The sequence below is a fragment of the Mugil cephalus genome, chromosome 6 (genome assembly GCF_022458985.1).
Source record: "Mugil cephalus isolate CIBA_MC_2020 chromosome 6, CIBA_Mcephalus_1.1, whole genome shotgun sequence".
NCBI lineage: Eukaryota > Metazoa > Chordata > Actinopteri > Mugiliformes > Mugilidae > Mugil > Mugil cephalus.
The window spans coordinates 12,157,305-12,182,800 of record NC_061775.1 but is presented as its reverse complement, the minus strand read 5'-3'; the positions used below and the strand labels follow the sequence as shown (position 1 = coordinate 12,182,800).

At 41.8% G+C, this 25,496-nt stretch overlaps 1 protein-coding gene across 3 annotated transcripts in view; it reads left to right on the top strand.

Moving 5' to 3' along the window:
- ryk (receptor like tyrosine kinase) overlaps nucleotides 1–23,183 on the top strand; it is a 41,675-nt gene extending 18,492 nt beyond the window's left edge. The window contains exons 5-16 of one of the 3 annotated variants that reach the window (XM_047587257.1): nucleotides 34–93; nucleotides 867–1,005; nucleotides 1,595–1,695; nucleotides 3,612–3,695; nucleotides 6,179–6,304; nucleotides 12,791–12,877; nucleotides 15,150–15,219; nucleotides 15,855–15,987; nucleotides 17,751–17,860; nucleotides 18,019–18,178; nucleotides 19,525–19,661; nucleotides 21,902–23,183. In XM_047587257.1, coding sequence (XP_047443213.1) covers nucleotides 34–93; nucleotides 867–1,005; nucleotides 1,595–1,695; nucleotides 3,612–3,695; nucleotides 6,179–6,304; nucleotides 12,791–12,877; nucleotides 15,150–15,219; nucleotides 15,855–15,987; nucleotides 17,751–17,860; nucleotides 18,019–18,178; nucleotides 19,525–19,661; nucleotides 21,902–22,013 — 1,319 coding nt within the window. In that variant the 3' untranslated portion in view covers nucleotides 22,014–23,183. Of the gene's footprint in view, nucleotides 1–33; nucleotides 94–863; nucleotides 1,006–1,594; nucleotides 1,696–3,611; nucleotides 3,696–6,178; nucleotides 6,305–12,790; nucleotides 12,878–15,149; nucleotides 15,220–15,854; nucleotides 15,988–17,750; nucleotides 17,861–18,018; nucleotides 18,179–19,524; nucleotides 19,662–21,901 lie in introns of all 3 variants that reach the window. The other 2 variants (XM_047587256.1, XM_047587258.1) reach the window with 2 other exon arrangements.
- The last annotated feature ends 2,313 nt before the right edge of the window (nucleotides 23,184–25,496 follow it).

The following is a 25,496-nucleotide window of genomic DNA, read 5'->3' as shown; positions in this document are numbered from 1 at the left end:
TTTTTCTTCTTCTTCTTCTTCTTTTGTGAACAGGAATTGATTCTGACCCAAAGATTCCCATTCCCAACAATAACACTCTTAACCGGCCTGACAGTAAGTTATCTTACCTCCACTTTCCCCCCTCTCTCAGAGCTCCTCGTGTTGTCTGTTCATTCAATAGAATAGAATAGAATGGAATGGAAAAACCTATATTTGTCCCACTGTGGAGAAATTACAGTTTGCAACAGCATCCATAGTGCAGAAAAGTAACACGAATAAAGATTGGACCGTGAAAAAGATAAATAATATAATTAAAAAAAAATATAGAATAAACAATATACAAGTATTGGCATATATACAAACGGTAATTGGATTGTAACAAAAAGTATTGTTTATTGTTTAAAGTACTGAAATGTAACCTTCTATAAAATTATACCAAATGAGATGAAAAGAGCTGCAGGATTCATTCTGCTGTTGAGCAGCACTCTGTCAGCCCCCCTCCCCTCGGCCGTGTCCTCCTCCTCTAGTGGAGTCTTTGTGAGCCCCCTGCCCCAATAACAAAGTACCATTAGTTGGTTGTCTCCCTTCTGCTTGGGTAGGCCCGAGGAACCTGGGGCCCTCCGAGGCTTTTAGAGAGGTGATGAGAAAAGCTCTCAGACACTGAATCCTGAAAACAGCCACCACTGCTCCAGTCCTCCATTAGCTCTAAGTGGAGCTCTAGGTGCACTTACAGTTCCTCTTTTCACTCTTGTCTTTGTCCCATCGCCTTACCTCACATTTCTGCTCCGCTTCCCTCCTAATAGCAAACTGTTGAAGCGCTGGTAATGACGGTGGCGTGTTTGTGAGCAGTGACTTCCTTCCTTTATCTGACTGTTTTTCCCCAGTAGACGGCGTGACCGCCCCCACCACCTCCACCCAGGTGTTCTACATAAGTGTGAGCGTCTGCTGCATCGTCATCTTTCTGGTGGCCATCATCCTGGCCATCCTGCACCTGCACAGCATGAAGAGAGTGGAGATGGAGGACAGGTTCGGTCCTTTCTCTTGTCCTGTCTTACACCGGTTACCTGTGGTGTTCCTGCACAGTGCCGCTCTTCAGAGACAGCTAAAACTGCTCTCATCCACGCAGAGGATTATATCAAGTGGAAACTTGTACTGAGGCTTAACTGTTGTTCAGTGCTTGTAATCTCCACTTTGGATGGATGTAAGCAGCCACGGGTTATCAGATGTCACTGTGAAATTAGATCCTCACATCCTCATGGCTGTTGATTAAGAGAAGTTAGACGTCAGGACGGTGTCGAATCTGCAAACCGCAAACATGGTGTTAATATCACAAAGGTTTCCAATTAGTGTCTATATAACTGTGTTATTATATGTGTTATTAAAGTATCTTGCTAGCTAATAGAAATAATAATAAAATAACTATTAAGAGTAGATATTGTCATGAACAGAAATTTGACATGTGATAAAAATACATTTGGCAAATGACGTTAACTTGTTTGTCTTCACAATAGTACATTGTGTGTCATTTATAATTGCTATAAACTCCTAGTACTGAACTCTCCCTGACATATTATCCTTCATGTCCACTGTATTTGTCCTCTCTGTGTCTTTGCAGCGTGAGCGACAGTGGAAGCTCTCAGGGTCTGTCTCAGCCTTCCACCCAAACCACACAGTACCTGAGGGCAGACACTCCAAACAACGCAGCTCCTGTCTCAAGTAAGACATGCCACCTCTTCTCTGCGCTGTAACACTAACCAAACACGCCCTGTACACTCGTCCATCACAGGATGCAACCTCAGGCCATGTCTCATTAAAAAAAAAAAAACAAGAAAAAAATGCACATATCAGATTATGGCTTAAAGGCCATTAGGGATTTACTGAGTGTCATAGGTTGTTTCTTTTTCTTCAGTTGGCATCCGCATTGTGCATGCTTTTCCAAATGCAATAATCGACTGTGAATAACTTAATCAGCTTAACTAGTATCATAAGATCGTAATGAAGGACACAGGTTCTGCAGCGATGTCGTCTTTATTTCCCCCACTACCCTTGTGACTTGTTTGAGGAATCTGTAAATCACGGCTTGCTTTGCACCAGGCAGAAGTTAAAACAAAAGCCATTTATTATACGGGAACTGAAAAGACGTGAGCAGCTTTAAATTAAAGGACACAGCAGGACGTGCTGTAACAAAGTTATAGTATAGGAGCTAATCCTAAACATCATATTTGACTGAATCAGGACTCATCTCATCTCTTATAATAAACCAGTGTTTATTATACAGAGGATCTCTAACATAGAGCTCTTTCTTTGTTGGCTGTTGTTGGTGTCAGGTAGCAGTGTTATTACTCACCCAGTTTTCACTTGTTGTAATTATAGATAAGCTCCATGCATTAGTGAAAATAAGCTCACATGCTTTGCGCTGTCTGTGTTCGTCATGTGGATTTGGCCTTTTGATGACGCAGCGGGAAGGAGACTGGAGGGGGGGGGGATATTTAAAAAGTATTTCTTTAGTTGCAAGAAGGCTCTTTTCCGTCTTTCTTCAAGTTCATGCAAACATTCTCTAAACCTGGTCATTATGAGCCTGTAACAACCTCTGCCTCTACTGCACATTGTAAACCAATGATAATACATCCTCATCCAGTTCATGTTTGAGGTGAGAAGCAGTAGCCAATGAGCCTGGCTTAGCTTAATTAATGGACGGGTTGTGGAACGTCGTAATAAAAAATAAAAGGACAGAGTCTGAAAACCAGTACTTAACATGTTATATTCATATATATTTATATATTCATACAAAAAACATAAATTTATAAGATGACAGTGAGACTTTAAGCAGTGGCCTATGAGCCAGAGAGTGTCCCATGCTCCCTGCTGGTGACCTACAGTTTCTACTGACGTACAATACACAGAATACAGAATATGTAACATCTATACAGAATTAAGTTAAACTATTAACAAACAGAAACATTATAAAAATCACCATGAATAGTTGTATATCTGTTTATGACTGTAAGTCTTAATAATCAAAACTCACTTTTACTGTAAATATTTGTTGCTGTCCTGGAGGAAGTTTTGTCACATGATTTTGCCCTTTTTTCAGTCAGTCAGTCAATCAATCAATCCACAGGCCTAGACTGGTGTGATACATGTGGGGTACATCCTCTCTGTATCTGCAGAGTGGAAATTCACCTCCTGAAATAACGATCATAATCTTTCCCTGTTTGATTGGAGCTGTCTGTGTCATGAAAGCCATTTGAAAACCGTGTGCGTTTATGTGCCTCATCACCAGTGTTTGATCCATCATCGCCCTCTTGTGGTTACAACATGCATCCTGCGTTGTGCGTTCAGTGTGACCCACTTGCCTTTTCCTTTTGTCTCATGCTTTGCTGAATGTGATTATTGAACCACCATCCTCCCCTTTTTTTCACTCAACCCCTTGATGGGCAGGTTTACCCAACTTGCAAGCATGCCTGGTTTAATGGATGTTCGGTGTGTGTGAGCTGAAAAGTCACAGCACTGGTTAATGCATCCATTCATTCTCTCAGGCCATGTTGTAATTTGTGTGAGCTATCCATTAAATCACTTCTTTCTCGCTTTCTCCCACCCTCCACTCCCCACCCTTCTCCTCTTGCCATCAGACAATCACCCTGGTTCTGCACCCATACTCCAGCTTGCTGCCTCCTCCTTCCAAAACCCCGGTGCTCCCCCCCATGAAACCAAAAGTAAGTTCCTGTGAAGCTCAGAGAGACGACGGGAGTCTCAGCACTCTTCAGTGTTATTTTGTTGTTGCACTAGAACTAGATCAACGATGCTCTGTCCTGAACTTCATTCACATGTGTGAAAACAGCTGATTCAATCTAACAGAAATGTCACATTTCCACCACTATTTCTCATTTTGCATCAATTTTCCGTATTTTGCACAGTTTGAGGTTTGATTCTTGCTCTTTTATTGGTGTCACTTTGTCACGTTGCCGTCCTGTGCCATGATTTAATGACATCTGAGCACCTGAGCGGAGAATTAGGCAACAATTTGTTGGATTTGTAATAATAATCTGAAAAAAAACAGCTTAGAGTCCATTACCCCACTGGTTGTGGCGACTGTTCCCTCTCAGGGATTAACAGTGTGACGTTTTGGACGAGTGTTTCAATGCAGTCATGACAGTACCAGATGGTTCCAGTTTAATAAATTCAGCTGTTCAATGTGGTTGAAAAACAAACTTTTAATTGTTAAATTATTATTTATGGTGAAGTAAATTTTCAGGAATAAGCACTGTTCACGGTTGCAACCATGTATCTGATCGTCTGGTTCAAGCCTCAAAGTCGTAGTCTGTGCATCTCACCTGCTTTGTACTAACTTCCTCTGTCACCTTTGTTTGGTAACATGTTTGTGTTGTGAATCACCCACATTTAGACCGGACAGTGACGTGTCACTGAAATGCTCCATCCACGTGAATATTAAACAACTTTAAATGTTGTTTGTTCAACTTTCTCTGAAAGCTGCTTTAGGCTCTGAAGAGTTGCCGCTTTTCTCAGTTTTAGACGGTAGGTGGAATTCCTTTGGGGCAAATGGTCGGACTAAACAAGTAGATGTCACTTTAGCAGCTTTGTGTTTTCTTCTACCCATAACGGTCTATGAAGAAAAAGGCCTCTTTCTAAACTTGTATTAAACACTCGTCTTTTACTACAAAATAGTCTGTGTGGCTCCTTCATACCCTGTAAAGAATGTACAATACCCTAGAATTATTATTATTATGGTTAGATTGGCCTGTAATTAATGAAACCGAATGATGTGCACGAATGAATAAATGCACCCAAATCGCCAAAATCTTATTAATCCTAATCAGGCTTTGAGTTCTTTTTACAAAACCTATAATTCTTTTCTGAGTGTGCAAACCTTAAAAATGTAGATTTGCGGACGTACTTTCTGTGCAGTGATGTTAATCTACTGTTTTGTAATGCAGTTCACAAATGAAACACACAATACCGACTCCTTAATAGGTGTTGTATAAAGTATCCGTTAGATACAGTAGAATGCGGTTCACTTCTTGTATACTGTAGCATGTACTATACAGGGTTAGTGTGTATTATACATTTGAGAAAGAGCACAAGTTGTTTGTTACAGTGACCTCTCCAGGCTGCACAACCACAGCACTAGAAGCTGTCAGTGCCTGTTTTCAAGTAGAACCAGGTCAATAATTGAGTATCAACATGGAAGCGGATGGAACCACATTGATAATTGTCCTTCACATATATATTTATTTTCTTTGTTACCTTCTGCGCATTTGACTTTGTCTTAACCATCGTTATGTTCATTTACTGTGTTCTTTGAACTGTTAAATAGTGTTTTGACCACTAGGGGGCAGCATCGTCATGGGCTGTGATGGTCTTGCCTCACTGGATTCATTACAGTAGTTGACTGTCATTCAGTGTATGAAACTTTCCATTTAGTTAGGATCATTTTTTTTACGTCTTCAGATTAAAACCTATCTTGAGCTTTTGTTTCTTATAGCTGGCTCATTACATTTTATGACAAACTGTCATATGTAACTCTTAAGTTTAGGAGAGACTGTTGTCTTCTGGAGACACACTGACGGTCTGTGAGTCCAACTTTATCTGGAGGAGTGTTTTCTGTTTCTATCCAGCTTCCATACACAGTCCATCCTGACACTGTCGTCCTCAGTAGCAGCGAGCTGTTAGAAGCAGGAAGACAGAACAAATTATCAAATTATTATCACTGACAAGTTGTGCACTCGTAAAGTGTGTTGATATAACAAGGTTGTGTTTACGATGTTCATCTGTGGTCAAACATTGTGGAGAAATGTGTGTGTGTGTGTGTGTGTGTGTGTGTGTGTGTGTGTATCCAAACTTGCTCCTGCCTCAGAGCTGATGACTGAGCACGTAGAGAGGTTATGCAATAAAGTGCTGTAATACAGGACTTCGCATGAAGTTGCCTTGATGCAACATGTGTAGGGTACTGCACATTCCTTACTGACTCTATTTCTTGTAAATGATGAACTTCTTTTAAAGCGCTTTTTAACACACGTTTCCTGTGAATAAGAAATCTCGTTCTTTCTAAAGTGATTTAAGAAGCCCGTAGGTTGCTGTTTTGCCTTAAAAGACCTGCTAATTGGTTTAAAAGAGATTTTTTTTTCCATTTGCATCATGTGTGTCTCTATTGTGAGTCGGCATTTTTCTGTTCTCACAGGTTACCCATCTCTACGCATAGAGAAGAACGACCTGAGGAGTGTTACTCTAATGGAGGCCAAAGCTAAAGTGAAAGACATTGCAATCTCAAGGGAGAGAGTCACACTGCGAGATGTCTTGCATGAAGGTATTTGTCTCTGCTCTGTTGTTCTTTTCACTGAAAACAGAAGTTTCCAAGTCACCTTTGTTTTATGTGCACATTACCTCAGTAGTTTCACTGAACCAAGCCAAGAGAACAGATTGTGTCATGTGGTGTGGTGAACACTTCTTCCCCCCGTCTGCACAGATGTGACATAAGGGTTCGACTGGTGGAAAGGTTTCTGATGGTTGCACTTATTAACGTTGCGTATCACTAAAAACAAGACATGTACATACACGTGTCTTGCGCCTGACACACCGAGTGTCAAACGTTTTGAAATTTGCCCTTTGAAGTTGCTCTGAAACACTTACATTTTAGTTATTTTACAATAACTAATTTTACAATCTTATATTTTGCTTTTGCACAAACGTAAAAACAGACGATGAAAAAATAATTAAAATAATAAAAATTGCTAGAATGTGAGAAAAAAAGAAGAGTTTCGCCACACGCGACGGATGCAAAGTAAAAATGTTCACTTGATTGCAACGATGTGTTTCGCCTCATGGCTTCCTCAGGTTTGCACAGACCATCTCAACACGTGTCTTATATAAGCTACATATGTAATCACCAAAATAGGAAGAGGCCGTGGGTCACAATAGGCAAATAACAGATAAAAGATCGATATGGCAGGATATTGCGATATTATTTCGTTTGGTACAGTGTTGATTTTTTAGTATTGATGTCTTAATATTGCGAACGACTTCCGCACCTTTAAAACCACTTTTTCTGTACAAATGCAATGAATCGGAAAAGGATCATTTGGATCAATATTGTTTTGTGACTCAATTTGTCCAACGTGTATTTAAAGCTGCATTTAAAACTTTTCACTAAACTATGTAAAATATTGCAATGTCATAACATCGCAATAATGTATCGTATCGTGACTAAAGTATCGTGATACATATCGTATCGTGAAGTCCTTGCCAATATCCACCACTAGTTCACACCACACCAATATCTATGAAAGGCTCAAAAAACTACACAACAAACAAACAAATGTACACAAATGCAAAGAGATGCACCAAATTGAATCCCAACAGACATAATAAACATACCTGTCCCTACTTACAATCCATACATAGGGGGCGACTCCAACCTGTTACACGTTTAATAAAAATTGCTGTTGGATGAGTCAAAATGCTGCACATCTCCGACACTCTTTCAATCAAAAGATTGATCTCAATTACATCTATTAACGACTTGAATTATACTGAAAAGTATGAAGACGCAAAATGGACTTGGACATACGGTCTCCACTTTATGTTGTGGCCTTTTCTTATGTTGCTTCTCTCCCGGCTACGCTGTGGTGAATATAGTGTCGTGTAGTCTCTTAGTGATCTTCCTGGTTAGATTTGGAGTATTTTGTAGCTTTGAGCTTATTTTTGTGATAGTAGCAGATTAGCAGCCGTTACACTGAGAATAAGCCAAACCAATGACCCTAACATGTACCAAGAACAGTGTGTTTCTAGTTAAGCCACTGTCATGAGATATGACGTAGTTGAACTTCCAGTGAGCTGCTATCAGCTGTTTAAGATGAAAAACAAAAGTGACCTGTTGTCACCACAACCAAAACGTCACGGGCACAAGTTACAAAATCCACAAAATGTAGTAAGGCTAACACACAAATGGAAAGCTGCCAACCCCCACATATAACAATTACCGCTAGTGGCTCAACACTACATGAGGTCACTGCCCTTACCAAAGTTACATCCACCATTGATCCACCAGGCGTGGGCTGACACCTCCACAACACTAAAGGTTACATATAATACACTCTGGGCTCATACGGATGCTGATGTATGTACATCAACGGTTCTCAAACTGGGGGTCCACTTAATCATTTCTAATGCATAATTACATGCGGGGACCATTGCGCCAGTAAAACAAACATATTAAACCAATTACTCCCTCCTACATTAGCTTTGGGTCAATAAAAAGTCTGATAGGATTGTGACACCACATAAATCTGTCATGCGTCACTCTCTCTCTCCTGTATCTGTCGCTTTACTCATGAGCCACTTGCTGCACAGCTGTTGCGCTGCTCAGCATTTCTTGCATGCGACAATGGACAAATAGTTCAGTACGTCCACTTCAAATGATGCTGAGCCCAAAGGTGGATTCAGGTGCCAGCAAATGAAGCCCTGAAGCTAGCTAAGCTAAAACAACATGACAGAAAAAGAGTGTTCGAGACAAAACTAAAGATTTTTATTCCTCACCAATAATTTGAATAAGGAGCAATAAATTATGTTAAAACTGCTTTAAAGTAGTTTTTAAATGAACTGACTCACTGACTTTGACTGTGCCAGTTTCGATACTGTTCATTTTCTGAAAGCTTCAACATCTATAACTTGAAAATGATGAATGTAGTGAAGACAAAATGTCATTTGAATAAAACGACTCCTTGAAACAGGTCTTTTAGGTTAATATTTAGTTTGAAAAGTTGAAAACAAATAATTCCTATGGCATCTGAAATCACAAATGGTACTAAACATATGTTTAATTGGCTGAGGAGTATGAGGGGACCCTCAAATGTTTTCTGCCCCACCCACAGTACGTTTAACTACACTGGACGCAAGCCCAACGGTGGCAAATGATCTTCATAGAGTTTTAAGATCATACTTTGAAACACGATCCAGCACACATCAGTGTCACTAGTTTAGCTTATTCCCTGCCTCATCACTCGAGAGACACAGTCACAAAGGAGGAGCTCAGAGCGTAGCCACAACGCAGCAGAACATAAGTGAAGCCAACCACACTGAACAATCGCATACGTTCCTCTCACATGAAAAGAAATCTCCCTTGTACCTGCCCGAATCCTGAATATATCATCTATCTGACTCTGGGCTCAGGGTGACTTGAGCCGAACATTAAAAAGCTGAACATCAGTAACCCCCAACCACGTGACCGAGGCCCTGATATGCTTCCCCTCGCCAGAGAAACGTGTCTCCACCCAGAGTTATTCTGAAAATAACAGATGGCAGAACCAGTAAAAAGATGGGCTGACTTCGTACCTAGTCAGGGAAATATCAGTCGACAATGAACTCAGACGCTATAGTTATCATAGTTTCACTAGAAGGGTGGCAACCAAGCAGCAGCAAACAATTACACCCAAGAAAAATCTCATGTTCAGTCTCCACTAAGCAAATTTTGGCAATCGTGTAAAAATACAGCGAGGACAAGATATCAGAAGGTGAATGGCTATGTAAGAAGCACCCGGATAGTAACACCCATCTGTTAAATATCTGTTTATGTGGAGAGGCTTCCCGACACTCAAACAAAATTACCAGTGTATTTCCAGTCTTACTGAGAACCAAAGGGAGGGATGGCCAGTGAGGTGCGCCAGTAATATTTAAATTCTTATTCCTGAGAAACTAGCTCAGTTAAATAAATCAGCTGTCGCTCTGGTCTAAAGCCCTTGAAAAGCTACAAAAAAGTCATAAATTTATAGCACTCCATCAGTGTAGCCAGGAACCTCTCTAGTTCATAATGAACAGGAGATGATTAGTATAAAAACATAAAAAGCACAGTAGCAACTGTGTGCTTCACTGCTGCTCCTTGTCTTATTCTCACATTAGTATTACTTGTGATGAACTGCTCTGAAGTACAGAGGGATGTGTGGTATTATCGGAATAATAAATAATGACCGTCATACCGGTAATGAGTTGCTAATACTGAAGCTATTTAAAGGTCTTACATTTTAGATTCCTCCAGCAGCTGTTAGGACGCAGCAGCTCTTAAGACTCCTGTCTCCTGAGACGGACACCAAATATAAACCATGTGCTTCAAAGCTGAGGTAGAGTGGATTCAGGTTCAGAAATGTGTCGCCAGGGGGTGATTTAGACTTTAATGATCCACAAGAGAAATGGCTTGGTCACAGTAGCTTAGTTACACATAAGAAACACTCTTAAAAACGACAAGTAAAAAGAAAGATAAATTCATATGATTGAAATAAAATAAAAATGCAAGTATTACCTAGTGAAATAAAATAGAAAATAGTGTAATGAAAATGTGTACAGAATTATTATTATTATGAACAAATTTACAAAAATAGTGGACAAACAGTGTCTAAGGTGATTTGGTCGTTTGAAACCTTGTTTCGAGCCTTGTCCACTAAAGGAGGGATGAAAACTCCCAACACTCAGGAGCATGTCTCCATCCGCCCATTGAGTCTTAAACCTGGACACAGACGCACTGTGGTCCTGGGAAGTCCACATGCAGCCAGTTCTCTGCAAAACCCAAACACTCTGACGTTCACAGCACCCCTGGGTCCCAACAAGCGCACACGGTTCGTCCATCTTCCTGCCAATGACCATGAGCACCATGAGCACAGATGGCACCGCCGGCCTGAACCTCCTTGTCGGCTCTTTCACTTTCACTCCAGCACAACACCCCCGAATTTCAATAGGAAAATCGTGTCTCGCTCCGGACGTCACAGGGGCACAGGCAGCGCCAACAGTTGATCTCTTGAATACACCAACGGTCACTAAACCGAACGCCACAGCCAAACACGAAAAGTACAGAAATAAATAAATAAAAGCACTACAAACTGACAAAAATGGCCAAAACCTGTGGCGATTGGTTTTTGGTACAGAAAAAAACTAGGACGAATCAGAAAAAAAAATTAGCCACTAACACCCTAAGAATAACGGAAAAAGGTAAAGATGAAAAAAAAAGGAACACATTTTTAAGTAACAAATCATTTCAACTTTCCAAACTGTCCATGGAGGATTTAAACATGACTGCATGAGTGAAGTGACTAAAGTGCAAGTGTAAAGAGTAATGACAGGGATTATACATTTACATGTTATTGCAGAAGTAGTGTGGGAAGTGAAAAATGAAAGTAATAAAAAAAAAAAAGTAGAGGAGTGTCCGTGGCTCAACTAGGAGTCTCTGGTATGTTAGATTGTGCAATGGTTGTGGAGGGGAGCCACTCTGATTCAGAGTGGAGGGCGTGTGAGGGGTCTTTGGTGATTTTTCCTGCTAAGATGAGTTGTCTGTTGGTCACGTACGAGTTCTGTCAGACAGACCATTGATTTTGGAGCAAACGAAGACGGTGCTCCGCAATCGGCCTCTGCTCTGGAGGCTGATTATTGAGAAGGTGCTGATGCTCTCAATGAAACTGTCATAAAAAATTTGTAGAATGTCTTCACTGGCTCCAGAGACAGAAAAACTGTGTCAACAGTGGACTTGTTGTAATCGGTAGTAATAGTTGTATTCAAATAATAGCATATTTTCACTCTAAACCATGAGACACAAAGCTCATTACTACACACCACTATTTATTGAAGTGACTTTGGACCACAAATGCTGTTTATTGTCTTTTCCGCGTTGGATCAATAAAAAGTTACCTTGAACGTAAATTAGTACAAATTCATTACATATTGACAGACTTGACTTTCTGAACCTCGCTCTTTGGCTCGGTGTCAACAGTAAGCACAGCTGTGTGACTCGATCAGGGCGGATATCAGTGAATCATAACTAAAGCTGTCATTTCCAAAATCATGACGCACACACCAACAGCAGCCATCATTGTGGTTCTGAAGCAGCAATAATGATCCATTACCCACCACTATTAAAATACTCTGCTGTGCTGCAAATGACGTTGGTGTTCGTTTGCATAGAGAGCGTGAAACTGAGACTGGAAGTGTGAACACAGGTACTAAAACATGGCTACTTGTGGTGGTATTGTCCAGATCGGATGTTAATGCACCATCTGAACAAAGCCTCAGAGTACTACAGCTGTATTTTTAGTATGCCCCACTGCCTTCTGCAAATAAACACTCCAGCATCGGTACGTGTGCATCCGCCGAACCCGTTCTTGCCTGTTGTCCGCATACTGTACATCACGCCTTGCATTTAAAATTAAAGCAAACCTTTGGATCGAAAACACAAAAGAAGAAGCAACAAATACAAGCAACACATGTCTCAGGGGGGAACGTGTTCTGTGTTTGAGAGCTAGCGGGTCCGGACACGCTTGACGGAGAAGGCAGGGGTGGGAGTGAAACACTCAAACACTAATCCTGTTGTTGTGCTTCGTCTCCTTTCCTGTTGAAACATAAGTCATGGTTAGCCCCGGGGCTCCGATTTTCTTCTAGGTTTATGTTGATGGTTTATGTTCTGAAATGGAGTTTTACCTCAGAAAAGTCCTGGAGCAATGGGCCGACAGTTTAGACAAAGGAGATGATGAACGCACTCACTTGTCCTTTCCATATGTATTTCTAAACTGTTAACGTGATGAAAGGTCTCCGGAGCTCCACTGAACGACTCTTGTTTTGGCTCTTGCCACTGAATCAAGAGCCAAACCTGCCCAGTTCCATTTAGAGACAAAGGGTTTTAGGTAGAAGCCTGTCCACCGCTGTCCTCAAATCAACCGGGCATGGCAGCCAGTGACTGAGGTGACATTTCAGTCTTTCAATGAGATGAGACTCCTGCCCTTTTCCTCAGATAAAAACCCTGTGGTTTTGTCTTTAACAGGCACATTTGGCCGCATTTTCCATGGCGTACTGCTGGACGAGAAGGACCCCAGTAAGGAAAAGGAGGTCTTTGTGAAGACCGTGAAAGGTATGATCCGTGTTCCAGTTGTATCCACGCTCATAAAAAAATTGTAATTGCCAATTATGTTGTTACTTGTCAATGTGCAACTCACCCATTGTGTTCACATGCATTAAAATGTACCACGTTACTCAGAATAGAATTTATATCGTAATGATTTTAACTGTATCGTAAAATATAGCAATAGACAAAGCTGCTTGTGGTGCAGTGCCAAACAGTATGTGTGATTCGGCTATAAAAAACTGGCATATTTACACTTAATGTTGCACTTAAGAGATCACTGACAAAGTTGCTGTAGTCATTGCTCTGGATGACCAACTTTGTTGTTCTTGGTAAAGTTGGGATTTCATTGGCTAGTTGGAGCTACACACTGCCGGGCTGAAAAATGCATCTAGCTGCATCTACATGTAGCTGTTAGCAATGATACCACTTCTGTAGAAGGCTAGTAGTATTTAGCTATTTAATAAACACTACATACTGTGTATGACTCCATTATAAAAACTGTCAGGAAGACAAAAATGGTTTTGAACAATTTTAGTTTTGGTCAGACTTTGAGTGGACAAGGTCTTTCATTCGCGAAAAGTTATGTTTTTAAGAAGTGTGCTTTGGACAAAATGCATCAGCACCACTAGATTGAAACCTTAATGTGATGACTAAGACAATAAAGAAGGAGTCATGTTGCTAATACTAGGGCTTGGGCCTACTTATCGACTTCACTGCTACACCCATTGACTGTGGCTGTACCATGACGCATTAGGCAGGAAGTTGACTAGTCAACGATCACGTGACAATAACTACACGGTCGCCCTCCGAGAAAACAGCAGCAGTACATGACCTACATGGGGAAACTTCACCTAAGATGATGTCCACTCTATCGTGACGAGCCGAATATATATAAGGCAGTCCTGATATACAACAGATGTGCTCCTGTAATGCACACTCATCTGGACAGGTATCCGCTAATGCTAACAGAGGGACGGTCCAAATCCTCTCAGTTAGGGATGTAACGACGCATCGCGAGACGGTTAAAGATCGATACAAATGTGTGACGATACTAATCAGCTGAGATGAAAAATGCATCGCGATGCCTTTTATAAACAGCAGAGGGCGTAATGTAGTTTTGAGTTCACTTGATCGACTTATGTCATTATGTGTTCGACGTTGTATTGTCACTGTTGGGTATTTCCGAAACATCTTTCTTAAAAAAATACAACACGTAAATCCCAAACCAGGAACTCATGCAAGTCTTTGTTTATTGGAAGAATTTTTTTTTATTTATTTGTGTTATTAATTTAAGTATTTTGATGTGGGATTTATCTTTTTTTGTTTGTTTGTTTGTTTGCTTTTATAATTTTGGAGAAACTAAAAGGGATTCTCCTTAATTTGTTAAAGAGAAAATATAATTGTAGATTTTATATATCTAAATATATGCATGTTTTTTTTAAATATGCTTTATGTGTTTTTTGTCTGAGAAGTAATTAAAAGAAACTTTTTCAGTCATCATTTGTCTGCAAGCTCAAAAAAGAAATCGTGAATCGTGAGCCGAGTGTGTCGTTCCATCCCTAATGATAGTCAGTTAACAACTTCCCCAAACGTCCTACAGTGACAGAGAGAAGGAGGCTGCACATCAGTTTCATTATTATTAGATGTCATTCAACCCCTAGCTCATGGGTATGTGGACAAATTCCTTTTTTTTTTTTTAAGTGATCTGTGGTGGAGAGCACCATAGTCTTTGAATCAATGAATAGTTGGACCTTTTTCTGAAAGCTTTAGCAGATGGTCACGCCTGCTCTCAGTCCAGTAAACAGCCACACAAATATGACAGAAAGTGAATGATGAGTCTTCGGTGTTGCATGCCAGTGAAAGGACTGGTGTGAGTGTGTGGGACCGTCAGGTTCTTTGTAAGCAGCATGTGTCAGCCCTCTCTGCCGGTTGCCCTCTGACCTCTCCATTCTCTTATGTTTACTCAGGGAGGGGTGGATACCACGCCGCGAACAATATCCTCATGCCAGTTTTGGCTTTGTTAAAAATCTTTACTTCCTCCTCATGCTCCTTTTGGGAAGTGAACAATGCGTGCCAGACGATGGCAAAGCTGCACACATAGATTAAGAACTGGCACAAGAGATTTTTCCTCCAGTGTTTCCGACTACAAATGACTTGGCAGAAGCCCCGCGCATTGTGACAGATAAACAACACTCCACATGGGGTCAGAAAGTAAATGTGTCTTAGTCACCTTAGCTACCGTTTTAAATTGGATCCCGTCTCTGCCAAAATTTTTCAGATCACGCCTCTGAGGTGCAGGTGACCATGATGTTGACTGAAAGTTGCAAGCTTCGTGGACTTCATCATAGGTAAGTGGAAGCACACGCAAATTACAGGGTGTCAGTGTGTTGGGTGCTGTCTGTCTTTAATTAACAAAATTAATTGTTCGGTTAAAATGTGACAAATAAAGAAATGCAAGCGGTGTGTCACTTCAACAACACATCCATAACACATCTAGTGTCCATGGTGCAGGTTAGTCAAGTTGTTTCCCATCAGAGCAGTTTCTGTGGTTTAAATGGTTGAGTTTAAACGCTGATGAAAGAAAACCACATTTTTACACAAAGAGCAAAGTCATCAGCGTATAGAGAAACGTGGTCTGTAACACATGTGGTGTTGCACTACCTGACCTATGGTGTCCTTTAAAATGACGGCAGCATCAATTCAGCTAATTTCTACCAATTTTCAGAACCCTTGACTTTAGTTCTTTATGTGGAAAGAGCTGCCAGTCCTCACCTTCCTCTTTTTGAGGTCAGCACTTTGATAAGATTTGCTGACGCTTCCTCTTGGAAGTTTGGTTGACCGGGGGTGACGCGCCCTGTCATCTTCCAAGAACCGTTTCTATGGGAAGCACACTTTTACATGTAAAAATAAGTAAAGTAAGTAAATGTAATCTGCTACGCCTTGTCCTGTTTCCTCAGCCTGTTTGTCTTCCCTCTGCATTTAGAAATCTGTTGCCTATAAGTCACGTGTGCACAGAGGACGGAGAGAAGCCCATGGTGCTGCTGCCTTTCATGGCTTGGGGGAATCTCAAGTTGTTCCTGCGGCAGTGCAAGCTAGCCGAGGCTAACAACCCACAGGTGAGGCTTAATGTTAAACCATTAGAATAAATGCTACGGTCCAAACAATGTGTGGCGCTGCGTTTATTTTATTATCCTATTAAAATAAATCCCCCAAATTGGAGGAAAAGTTATATTTCACCTCAGTGTCAAAACCTGAAAGAACGTTTTGCGTGGCAATCAACATCACGTAACACCTGCGGTAACTACTGTTTACACTGTTATTAGAAATACTGTAGATTCAGTCATGAAGACGGTGCTCAGGGCTGAGATTTTCATTCACTGTGTTAAGACAATCAGGCTTTTGTGCAGGTTAACCTCAGGGAGTCTTTCATGTGCTCGGCAAAGTCGCGGCTCGTATCCAACCAATCAATCAGCCCCAAAATACAGATGCACCGTAGCTTGCAGACACTTTGCAATCACAAGATGAAGCTTGCCATCCATTCGGATTAATCAAACCCCCCTTTATGAAGTTTCAGGTGACACATCAGCACCTTCATTCTGAGCAATTTCATTATGCGCTTTTGGCAGTTGTGGGAGACAAAGACATAGTCATTATGTTGGAATAAACATCGAGCTATAAATCAAAAGTGCACCGGTGTGGGGGAGAGCACCGGCAGAACGCAGCACTAAAGTGGCATTCACTCTGAAAGACAACACCTGGTTTGGAAGGTGGAAATAAAAGTGTGAAGTGATGCCCTTTTTCACAGTTGTCCTGTTTCCTTCTGGCAGTGCGAGTTGCCTGGTGATTGACTCTCTGCGCACATGTCAGTTTCGCTTGAGTAGTTGACTTAAAATGTTCTTATCTTCGTTCAGCGGTTGCATAAGAGTTTGTTTGCCCGGGTTGTAAAGACTAATTCATTTTGGTTGTATCACTGTCAGATAAGGGAGCAGCCAAAGAATTTCCACTGGTCCAAGCCAAAGAAACTGCAGGGTGGATGAGGCTGTATACAAAAATGTATAAAGATTAGTATATGGTGCTGTTCCCTCAGGGTCGGTGTTAGCAGAGCTGTCTCACAAGGCAGTAGTGTTGTATTTTCAGCTAAGCGGGATGTTTAGATGTTATAGGAGCTGTCCTACTTTCTTAGCAGTCAGGGGTCTTTTCTGTGCGCGCTGCTCAGGATTGTCTTTGACTCACCTGCCAAGCTATTGTTTTTTAAGCCCCGCGGCAGATCCAGGGACAAAGCAAAGCCGTTTTCTTTAATGTCGCTTCGAGCAAGAGACTTTCTGTGTTACTTGTGATTAGATGTGTTGCATTAAGGAGTGGCAATAGTGGGATTTTGCACTTGACCGCAAAACAAGAGTCAGCAACCGTGATTGTGCCTGTGTCACACCTTGAGCAGATGTTTACCACACTGAGTCATCTCATAAAAGGACTTGACTGTAGTACTAAAAAAAAGTGTCACACGCGGTGATTGGAGTTCAAGAAGAAACAGGTTTCATGGAAAACAAAAACAAAAAAACAATGTCTGGTAGCGCAGAGGAAGTCAACTTTGTTTTCCAATTAATAAAGAGTTTAATTATTTATAGTTATTACCCTGTAACCTTTAAGTGTCATGAAATTTGCTGCGTTTCTTTTAAGTAAAATCCTTAGTTCAAACAAGGTCTTACAGCTGAATATTAGCCTGAAATAGGCTTTGAAACTCCCATGTTTGACCCAGAGTTGACTGTCCAGAGTAGAATCATGTCCGCTTTGGTCTCCTGTCCCCACTCCCGTCTCTTCTTTGTTTTTCCTGTCTCTCAACTGCTCATTGTCTCCGTCTCTCTCCTCCATTTCCTTTCAGGCGATCTCTCAGCAGGACTTGGTTTATATGGCCATCCAGATCGCATGTGGGATGAGCTACCTGGCTCGGAGGGAGGTCATCCACAAAGACCTCGCTGCTAGGAACTGTGTGTAAGTGACCCTGACCTGGCTCAGAGCTGCCGTCATTCCCCCCCTCCTCCCCGTAGCTTGCAGGTGATTAGGTTTAAAATTTATTCACCAGAAAAATAAAGACGCTGACTTTGCTCTGTCGTTTTTTTTTTTGTGTGTTTTTTTTTTCCCACTGGCAGCATTGACGACAACATGCAGGTGAAGATTACAGACAATGCCCTTGCTCGAGATCTATTTCCTATGGATTACCACTGTCTGGGGGATAATGAGAACCGGCCTGTCCGCTGGATGGCCCTGGAAAGCTTGCTCAACAACGACTTTTCTAGTGCAAGTGATGTGGTAAGAACTACGGTTTTATATGTCTACCAGACATATAGCTTATTTCTCTCACCACAACCACTACAGCAACCTGTGGTGTTTTGACCACCAGCTGACCCAAAAAAACAAATAGCAATAACAGTGTATTAAGTCGACTATGCTGTATTGTTTCAGTAGACACGAGAGAGAGAAGGGCATCCAGGGACACTACGTGTTTAATCCAATCTTAGACACTCGGTCAAGGTGTCGAGAGGGAAGGGAAGTACCGCGCCGAGCTCCATTTACTGTATCTGGTGCTTCCCTCTTTCCTGTTTCAGGATAGCAGAACGGGCGCGGCTGAGGCATTCGGGAAGCCTAACTGAATCCTTAGAGACACCACGCAGACACCAGCCAGACATGCCCCCACCCCTGCGCATTCCTCTTATGGTCACGCTGCTTCATGGCAATCATGCCACTTAACAGGCGCTGGAATTAACATTAACTAAACTTCAGGGGAAGTCCAGACAAGATCCCGGAGCTGTGCAGCATCGTCAGTGCATAACCGCCATCCACGTAAATACTGCATACCCGTACAGTATGTCAGTAGTTGCTCACATCAGACGCCAAGTTAGACAGGATGAGAGTTACTGTTGGCATGTTTAGGCCGAGCTGTTGGCAGGGGCCTAGGGACTGAAGTGGGGATGGGGCGTTTTACTGTACGACAACGCGTTTTTTCCTCTGAGAAGTCCTCCCATCGCCTTGCCCTCTGTACTTTATCACTCCCTGTGCTTCCTTTAAAGGTATGTCCTCCCGTTTAAGATTATGGCAGACAGACGCACAATTTTCTTGTCATCAGTCACTGTCACATCTGTAATTGCTGCCGAGTTTTATTCCAGATAAGGATTAAAACAACTCCCAAAATTTGAAATAACAATTGCAGGGTCACACCTACTGTAAGGGCTTTCATTTTTCACATCCGTGACCTCAGATATGAGGTAACTCCGCTTAACTAATAAGGAAATGCTTCTTTTCCTTGTTCTCTTGGTGAAGGTCGAAGGGAGCAGCACACGTAGGCGGGCGTGAACTGCGGCTTGAACCCACCGTGTCCCTAAACACAACTGTACTTTCAGCCGTTTAACAAACACTTACTCGCAGCAGTGATTTATATCCCGATTACATTTATCGACACTATTTCCTTGCATTGTTCATGCGGAATCTCGTGTATTTCAGTGCATGTGGGCACCGCTGGTTTCCGCTCTCTGGATAGAGTTGTGGTGTTTATGTTTTTTCCTGTTTAACGATGGCTCATTAAAGACAACGGCCCGTGTTGATCATTTGTCCCTAGTGTTGTAAAAGCACTGCTTAAACAGTGAGCGCTGTGTTCACAGTGGGCCTTCGGAGTGACGCTGTGGGAGCTGATGACTCTGGGTCAGACCCCCTACGTCGACATCGACCCCTTCGAGATGTCTGCGTACCTGAAGGACGGGTACAGAATAGCGCAGCCTATCAACTGTCCCGACGAACTGTAAGTTGGTTTTCAGCGCATAGACACACACACGTGATGTATTTACACTCGTTCAAGTGAATCATTTTCAAGTCTCCCTTTGTGTCTACTTTGGAAATTGCGACCAATAGTTAGTACGTAACTGTATGATAGCACTGGATAATTAAGAGTTATGAGTTCATGCCATTAGCCTGTAATACACAAAAGTTTGGAAGAAAGGTCAAATATAACAACAATATAAACATGATTATTATAAAAAGAGTAACTTATCAGAAGAAGAAGAAATCTTATCTGTGTGCAGACTCTCAAAAGCCAAAGAATTACAGTGAATAATGCAAATTTGTTTTTGTTTTTTTTCTTCTGCACTGAAGTTGTGTCTCTTGCAAATCCTCTCAACCCTAAATCTAAGCCCTTCCTCTTTTGGTCTGGTAACATTAACGAACACCTAACGGTAAATTGAGTAAAACGGTTCATATCAATAAAAGCAAAGTCTGATCATGCAGAAACTTGAAGTTGCTTCGAAACGTTTGGCCTGTAGTGTGTTTGCTTCTCCAGGTTGTTGTGCAATAATTAGCTCTTTGATACATTAGGTGTCGTCATACTGTACAATGCACACAGTGTTTGCTCTGTGTTGTTGTTTTTTGTTGTTTTTTAAACTGTCCCCACAAACAAACATAAGTTTGTAAGTAGTTTCGTGCTGTGAACTGTGCGTGCGTTGTGTGTGTTAGTCAGCAGCCAGGCTTATTTCCCGAGAATAAGCCTGGCTGCTGTTAACACGTCGTCCAGACTGAGCAGCCACCAGCGTTGGTTGATGTTTCCTCAACATCATATTCGCGGCGTGGCTGTCCCCGTCTCTCTGCTGCCTGCGTGATAACAGGACTGTTACGCACTTCATAACGGACGCTTGCCGCTGGGCATGAAATCCGTGGGGATTCCCTTTCCCTTCCACTGCAAGTTATCGCGTTCAGAACCTCTCTTTACTACAGGAAACGGCGTCTACAACAACTTGCACGCTAAAGTGGAAAGATCTGGATGAACAGAACTTGGTTATTTCTTAGAACGCTCGCAAACACGTACCGAGAATACGTTCAGGATGACTTCAAAGTGACCTGTCTGCTGGAATGCTGTTGTGACACAGTCGGATTGTTGTTCGAATCCGCTAGCAGCATGCGCCACTGACGTTTACTGGACCAGTGTGATATTAAACTACAAACAAATACAGAGCAGGACTAGCTAGCACCTCGTTTCTAGCTGCATGCGACTGTTGCAGATATTTAAAGTAGAAGATTGACACACACTTATTTTTATTACAGTGATTTCAGTGATACCTGACACTTCTTTGAATGTGTGCCCAGATGATTATCACTGATTTAAAGAAACAAACAACCCAGAAAGTTTTTCCCCCTGAGCCAGAATAACAGTCGTCAGTCTCACCATCATCAGAGACTATCTGGATGTCCTCTGATTTCCTTCAGTTTGCTTTGGGTGAAACTGACTCCTGATAATCTGCTTCTGCAAACACAGGCCTTTCCTCCAGATTCCATCAACTCTGTGGCCTCGGTTTAACGGCAGCTTTCAGTGAGATATCACCAAGGGTATCCTAATTTCTGATTAATTATAGGAGACTTTAAACTAAAAATCTGTTTATTTCTGAGTTTCAGGGATATTTTACACACGCTCTCACGTCCTCCTGATGAGATGACTGTAATTATCACCTCACAGAAATTTAGGAATTTATCACCAAAGAAGCAGAGAGATCCAATTAATCCACCTTGAGAGTCTTTTCTGTTTAGCAGCTCTGTGGCGTTGACGTAATGTGTTAATAACACATCGCTTTTTTGTTTTGTTTTCCTAGCTCGAGTTTTTCTCCACTCTGCCACCCCCAGAGTAAAACAAAACCTGAGTAGTGATTCCTGCTCTTAAAAGCAAACCCAGAAACTGATTAACATGAGATCTAAGAGATTGCACAGTTTCCTTGAAAGCACAATAGATGTTGAGGTGAGGGTTTCCTCTTTCAAATATTAGAGGTTGCGAAATTTAAGGCATGCGATTAAGAAACGATTAAACCTCAAATAAATTATATCAGCGCCGCACAGGCAGCTCCTGTTTAAGACAATATGCAACGTGGGCTGTTAACATTTTAATTATATGTCCCGAGAAAACAATGCCCAGAGTCCGAAGCCAGCTTTCGCTTTTACGCACACAGATGCTCACAGTTCTCATGAACCCGATACGTGATTTCCCTTTCCTCTGTGTCGCAGGTTTGCGGTGATGGCCTGCTGCTGGGCTCTGGATCCAGAGGAGAGGCCCAAGTTCCAGCAGCTCGTCCAGTGCCTGACAGAGTTCCACGCGGCGTTGGGCGCCTACGTGTGAAAGCGGGCGGCAACGCCGAAGGCTGGCGGACACTGGTCATGAGGAACACATGTATGAAATTGTGCCTTATGAGATGCAAGCGCAGACTCAAGCCTGATGATTTTATTGTGTACAGTTCTTTTGGAGTTTTTATATAGTTTTATTACCTTTTTACGTCATAGCAAAGTAAAAGGATTCTTTCTCGAATATTGTTTCATTTGCTTTGAAAGCATCTAGAAATGGCAACGGCTGCGCTCCCTCCCCTCGGCAAGAGGACCTGAACAACAGGAACACATCGACATTTACAGACGTTCATGTGCCACCGAATTATTATTGTTATTTTTTTTTTTTTTTTAAGCTTCTGACAACTACAGTATTTTCTACAGTTTTGTAACTTAGTGAAACGGTGTGAATTGTAGATTTGTTTTGGATGAGAGTAACTCTACAGCGAAACCATTTAGGTACCGAAGCAGACTTTACGGGCTTCGTTTGTACAGTTTATGTATCCACCTTCTCGGATATGTGGCGCCGCTTCCTCCCCCGCGGCGGTGAGTCCACGCTCGGTACGAGAGGCGTCTCGGAAGCCGAATTTGTGCTTGCCGGGATGATTTCCGAGACCTTTTCAAGCGGTACGCCGTTTCCTCCGGACGACGGTAATAACCACAGATGAGCTTCATTCTCCGTCGATCGACAGCGTCGGCCGGAAACGTCACGGATGGTTTTTACGTCTGCGCTGCGGATCGGACGTGTGGACACCACGGCTCGGGCCGTGTCAGCGCTGCAAAGCTACCTATATAAACCTGATTTTTAAATGACATCCGGTTTGGATTTTGGACATTATTGTTATTAATAGAATGCCACCAACTTCTTCTACTTTTGTACATTTTCTTTCCACTATCACACCTATTGATTCTTTTTTTTTCTTTTTATAAGCTTGATTGTTCTGCGTCAGAACACAGCCCTTCACAGGACTTTTCAACCAATTTTTTATTTTATTTTTTTTTGTGAGTATCTAGGACACTAATTATCACTGTGAACACACACACAACTGCCTACCAGCTTGGTCTAAACGTATTCTTACACCTTTGACGTCTTTGGGATGTGTCTTTATGGTCACTGCATGTTGAGATAAGGTTGTAAACTTCCTGAATTTCGTATCCACAAATTAAATGGGATCTTTTAAATACAGAACGACTGCTCCATTTGTTTCCTCATTGCCAGCAGTATATGATTATTACCCTCCTGATTGTGTGTTTTTTTGTTGTTGTTTTTTTTTTTTTTTTTTTTTGCCACAGCTGCAAAAGTCAAGTGTTTTGACACGAGAATGTTTTTGTTTTAGCCCGCAAAGCTTCAGACCACATCGGTGCCTTGGCCGTTTAGCGATGCCAGCTATGCAGTGGATCATAGAAAAGGAAAATAAGTCGAGGTATTTAGCTAGAATAAATAACCGCATTGCCAAGCGAGTTGGTATGTGTACATGGTACATTGTTGTGGATTCTTAATTTTCTTTGTCTCGTTGTTTGGCGTGTGCTTTGTCTCTTCAGCCTCGGATTAAAGCCGATGCATGTCTTCACGTTGTCGTAATGGAAAGTTAAGTAAAATCTAATTTCACCTCCAAATCCTCAAACCCCCTTGTTTGTCAAGTCCTCGTCCCTGTCAGCGGGCCCGCGGGCCACAGATGTAATTAATACCACGTAAGGGTGCTGCTGAATGCTGCAAGTTTAGAAGAAAAACCAGCTTAAACCCTGTGGGATCATTTACTAGAAGTTTTTTCCTGAGCTGATGCGGCGTCTCTTCTAAGTACCAGATGAACGTCAGTGACGTGTGGTCGTGTCGAGCGTATGTCTGGCCTGCCCCGTTTTTCAACAGTTGCCAAACCAGCGTCGGTCCTAATAGACCATAGTGCAATGCAACCACAAGACATGTTGGGTATGTTGACATTCTCATTACCAGACTGTTGTGTCACACGGTAAGGTTTCTGCTTTTCAAAGTAAAACACAGAATATCATCAGATTTGAGGAACTTTAAGTTGTACTCCCAGGACTTCTGTTCAGGGAATCCTCCAATCAGGAACAGGCCTCCGTTCGTATTTGAAGCAGTTTACCGTAGGCCCCCCTGCGCCTTGATGCAGCCTGGTGACTCATTTTTTTTTAATATGCCGCTGTTATTGTCATTCTGTTTCCTCAAAGTTAAGGTACTAACTCATCTGGCGCCTCTTTAGTTTCCTGCTCGCATGCAGCCGGACGCCTCTCTTCCTCGCCTTTGACTTTTGATCAAACCTTAAACACACACTTGTAAATGTGAATACTCGCTTGCCAAAGTTCAGCTTTGGTATCAGTGTCGCATAGCAACGTGCTCGTTTGACCAATGGCCCATTGCATGATACTGAGGTTTTATTATTTATGGGCATGATATCCGTATCTATTACACCTGTATTACTAAGATGTCCCTTAACAACCTATATTTACTCAGAATCAGACACTTAATGTCAGACATGTAAAAGAGCGGAAATGGAAGTACAGACATGTTGAAATGAACAAAGAAAGATATTAACTAAATAAAAACCCCATGTTGCCAGATCACTTCGTGTAATACGCTGCTAGTACGGTTTCTGTTTCCTGCTTCATATCTGTGTCTGCATTCACATTGGCTGGCAGCTTAATACCATTTATTTTCTCTTGTTGCCGTTTATGGCTAAATACCACAAACAGCAGAAGAAAATCTAGATGATAACCTTACGTGAGGTGCACTGCAGGCTGCCATGAGAAGACTTGCATCAGCTGGTGGTGGTGACGGGAAACATCATGATGTACATCCAACAACACATCGTTTATAGGGGAAAGAACAGTTTTCCAACACTGTGCAGTTATTTTGAGATAATTTTAGTGTGTACTTTCTCAGAGAGTTTTAGAAGAGTGTTTTTGATTGGCTAATTCCTATAATAATTGATGATTTACAAAGAAATAAATAAAAAATACCTGAGGGTTCTTGGCAGTGGCGTGCCTACTGGGAAAGATGACAAACATCCCGTTCATCAGCCAGAGAAAGGACTTTTTGTTCATTCATGTGGCTGCAAAGGCATTTGTGGATTCTGGACCTAGTTTCACAACAAAGGTAAGTGTTTTTAGTGCCCGCTTTGTTTTAAGCGTCACAGGGGAATTCTAAAAAGTGCATTCTTGGGAAATAAGTGGTCAGCTGTTTAATAAGAAGTTAACACAATACGTGTCTGTCCATATGTCACAGCCCGGAAGAGCAGACTGATGTTATTTCTTGGGTAGGGCTAAATCTGGTCGGTCTGTCGCAGTCTTGACGTAGTCCAGAAAAGGTCGTTGAAAATTGGGCCGTGTCCACTTTTCAACCAAATTTGGACATTGTTTGGACGCACATGAGTTACGTCTTTTCAATGTCTTTCTGACAAATTTCTGCTGGGTGGGATTGTTCCTACCTCATCTTCTCAATTAAGTGCGATTTCTTTATTTTGTTATTTTTTTAAAACCAAATGAT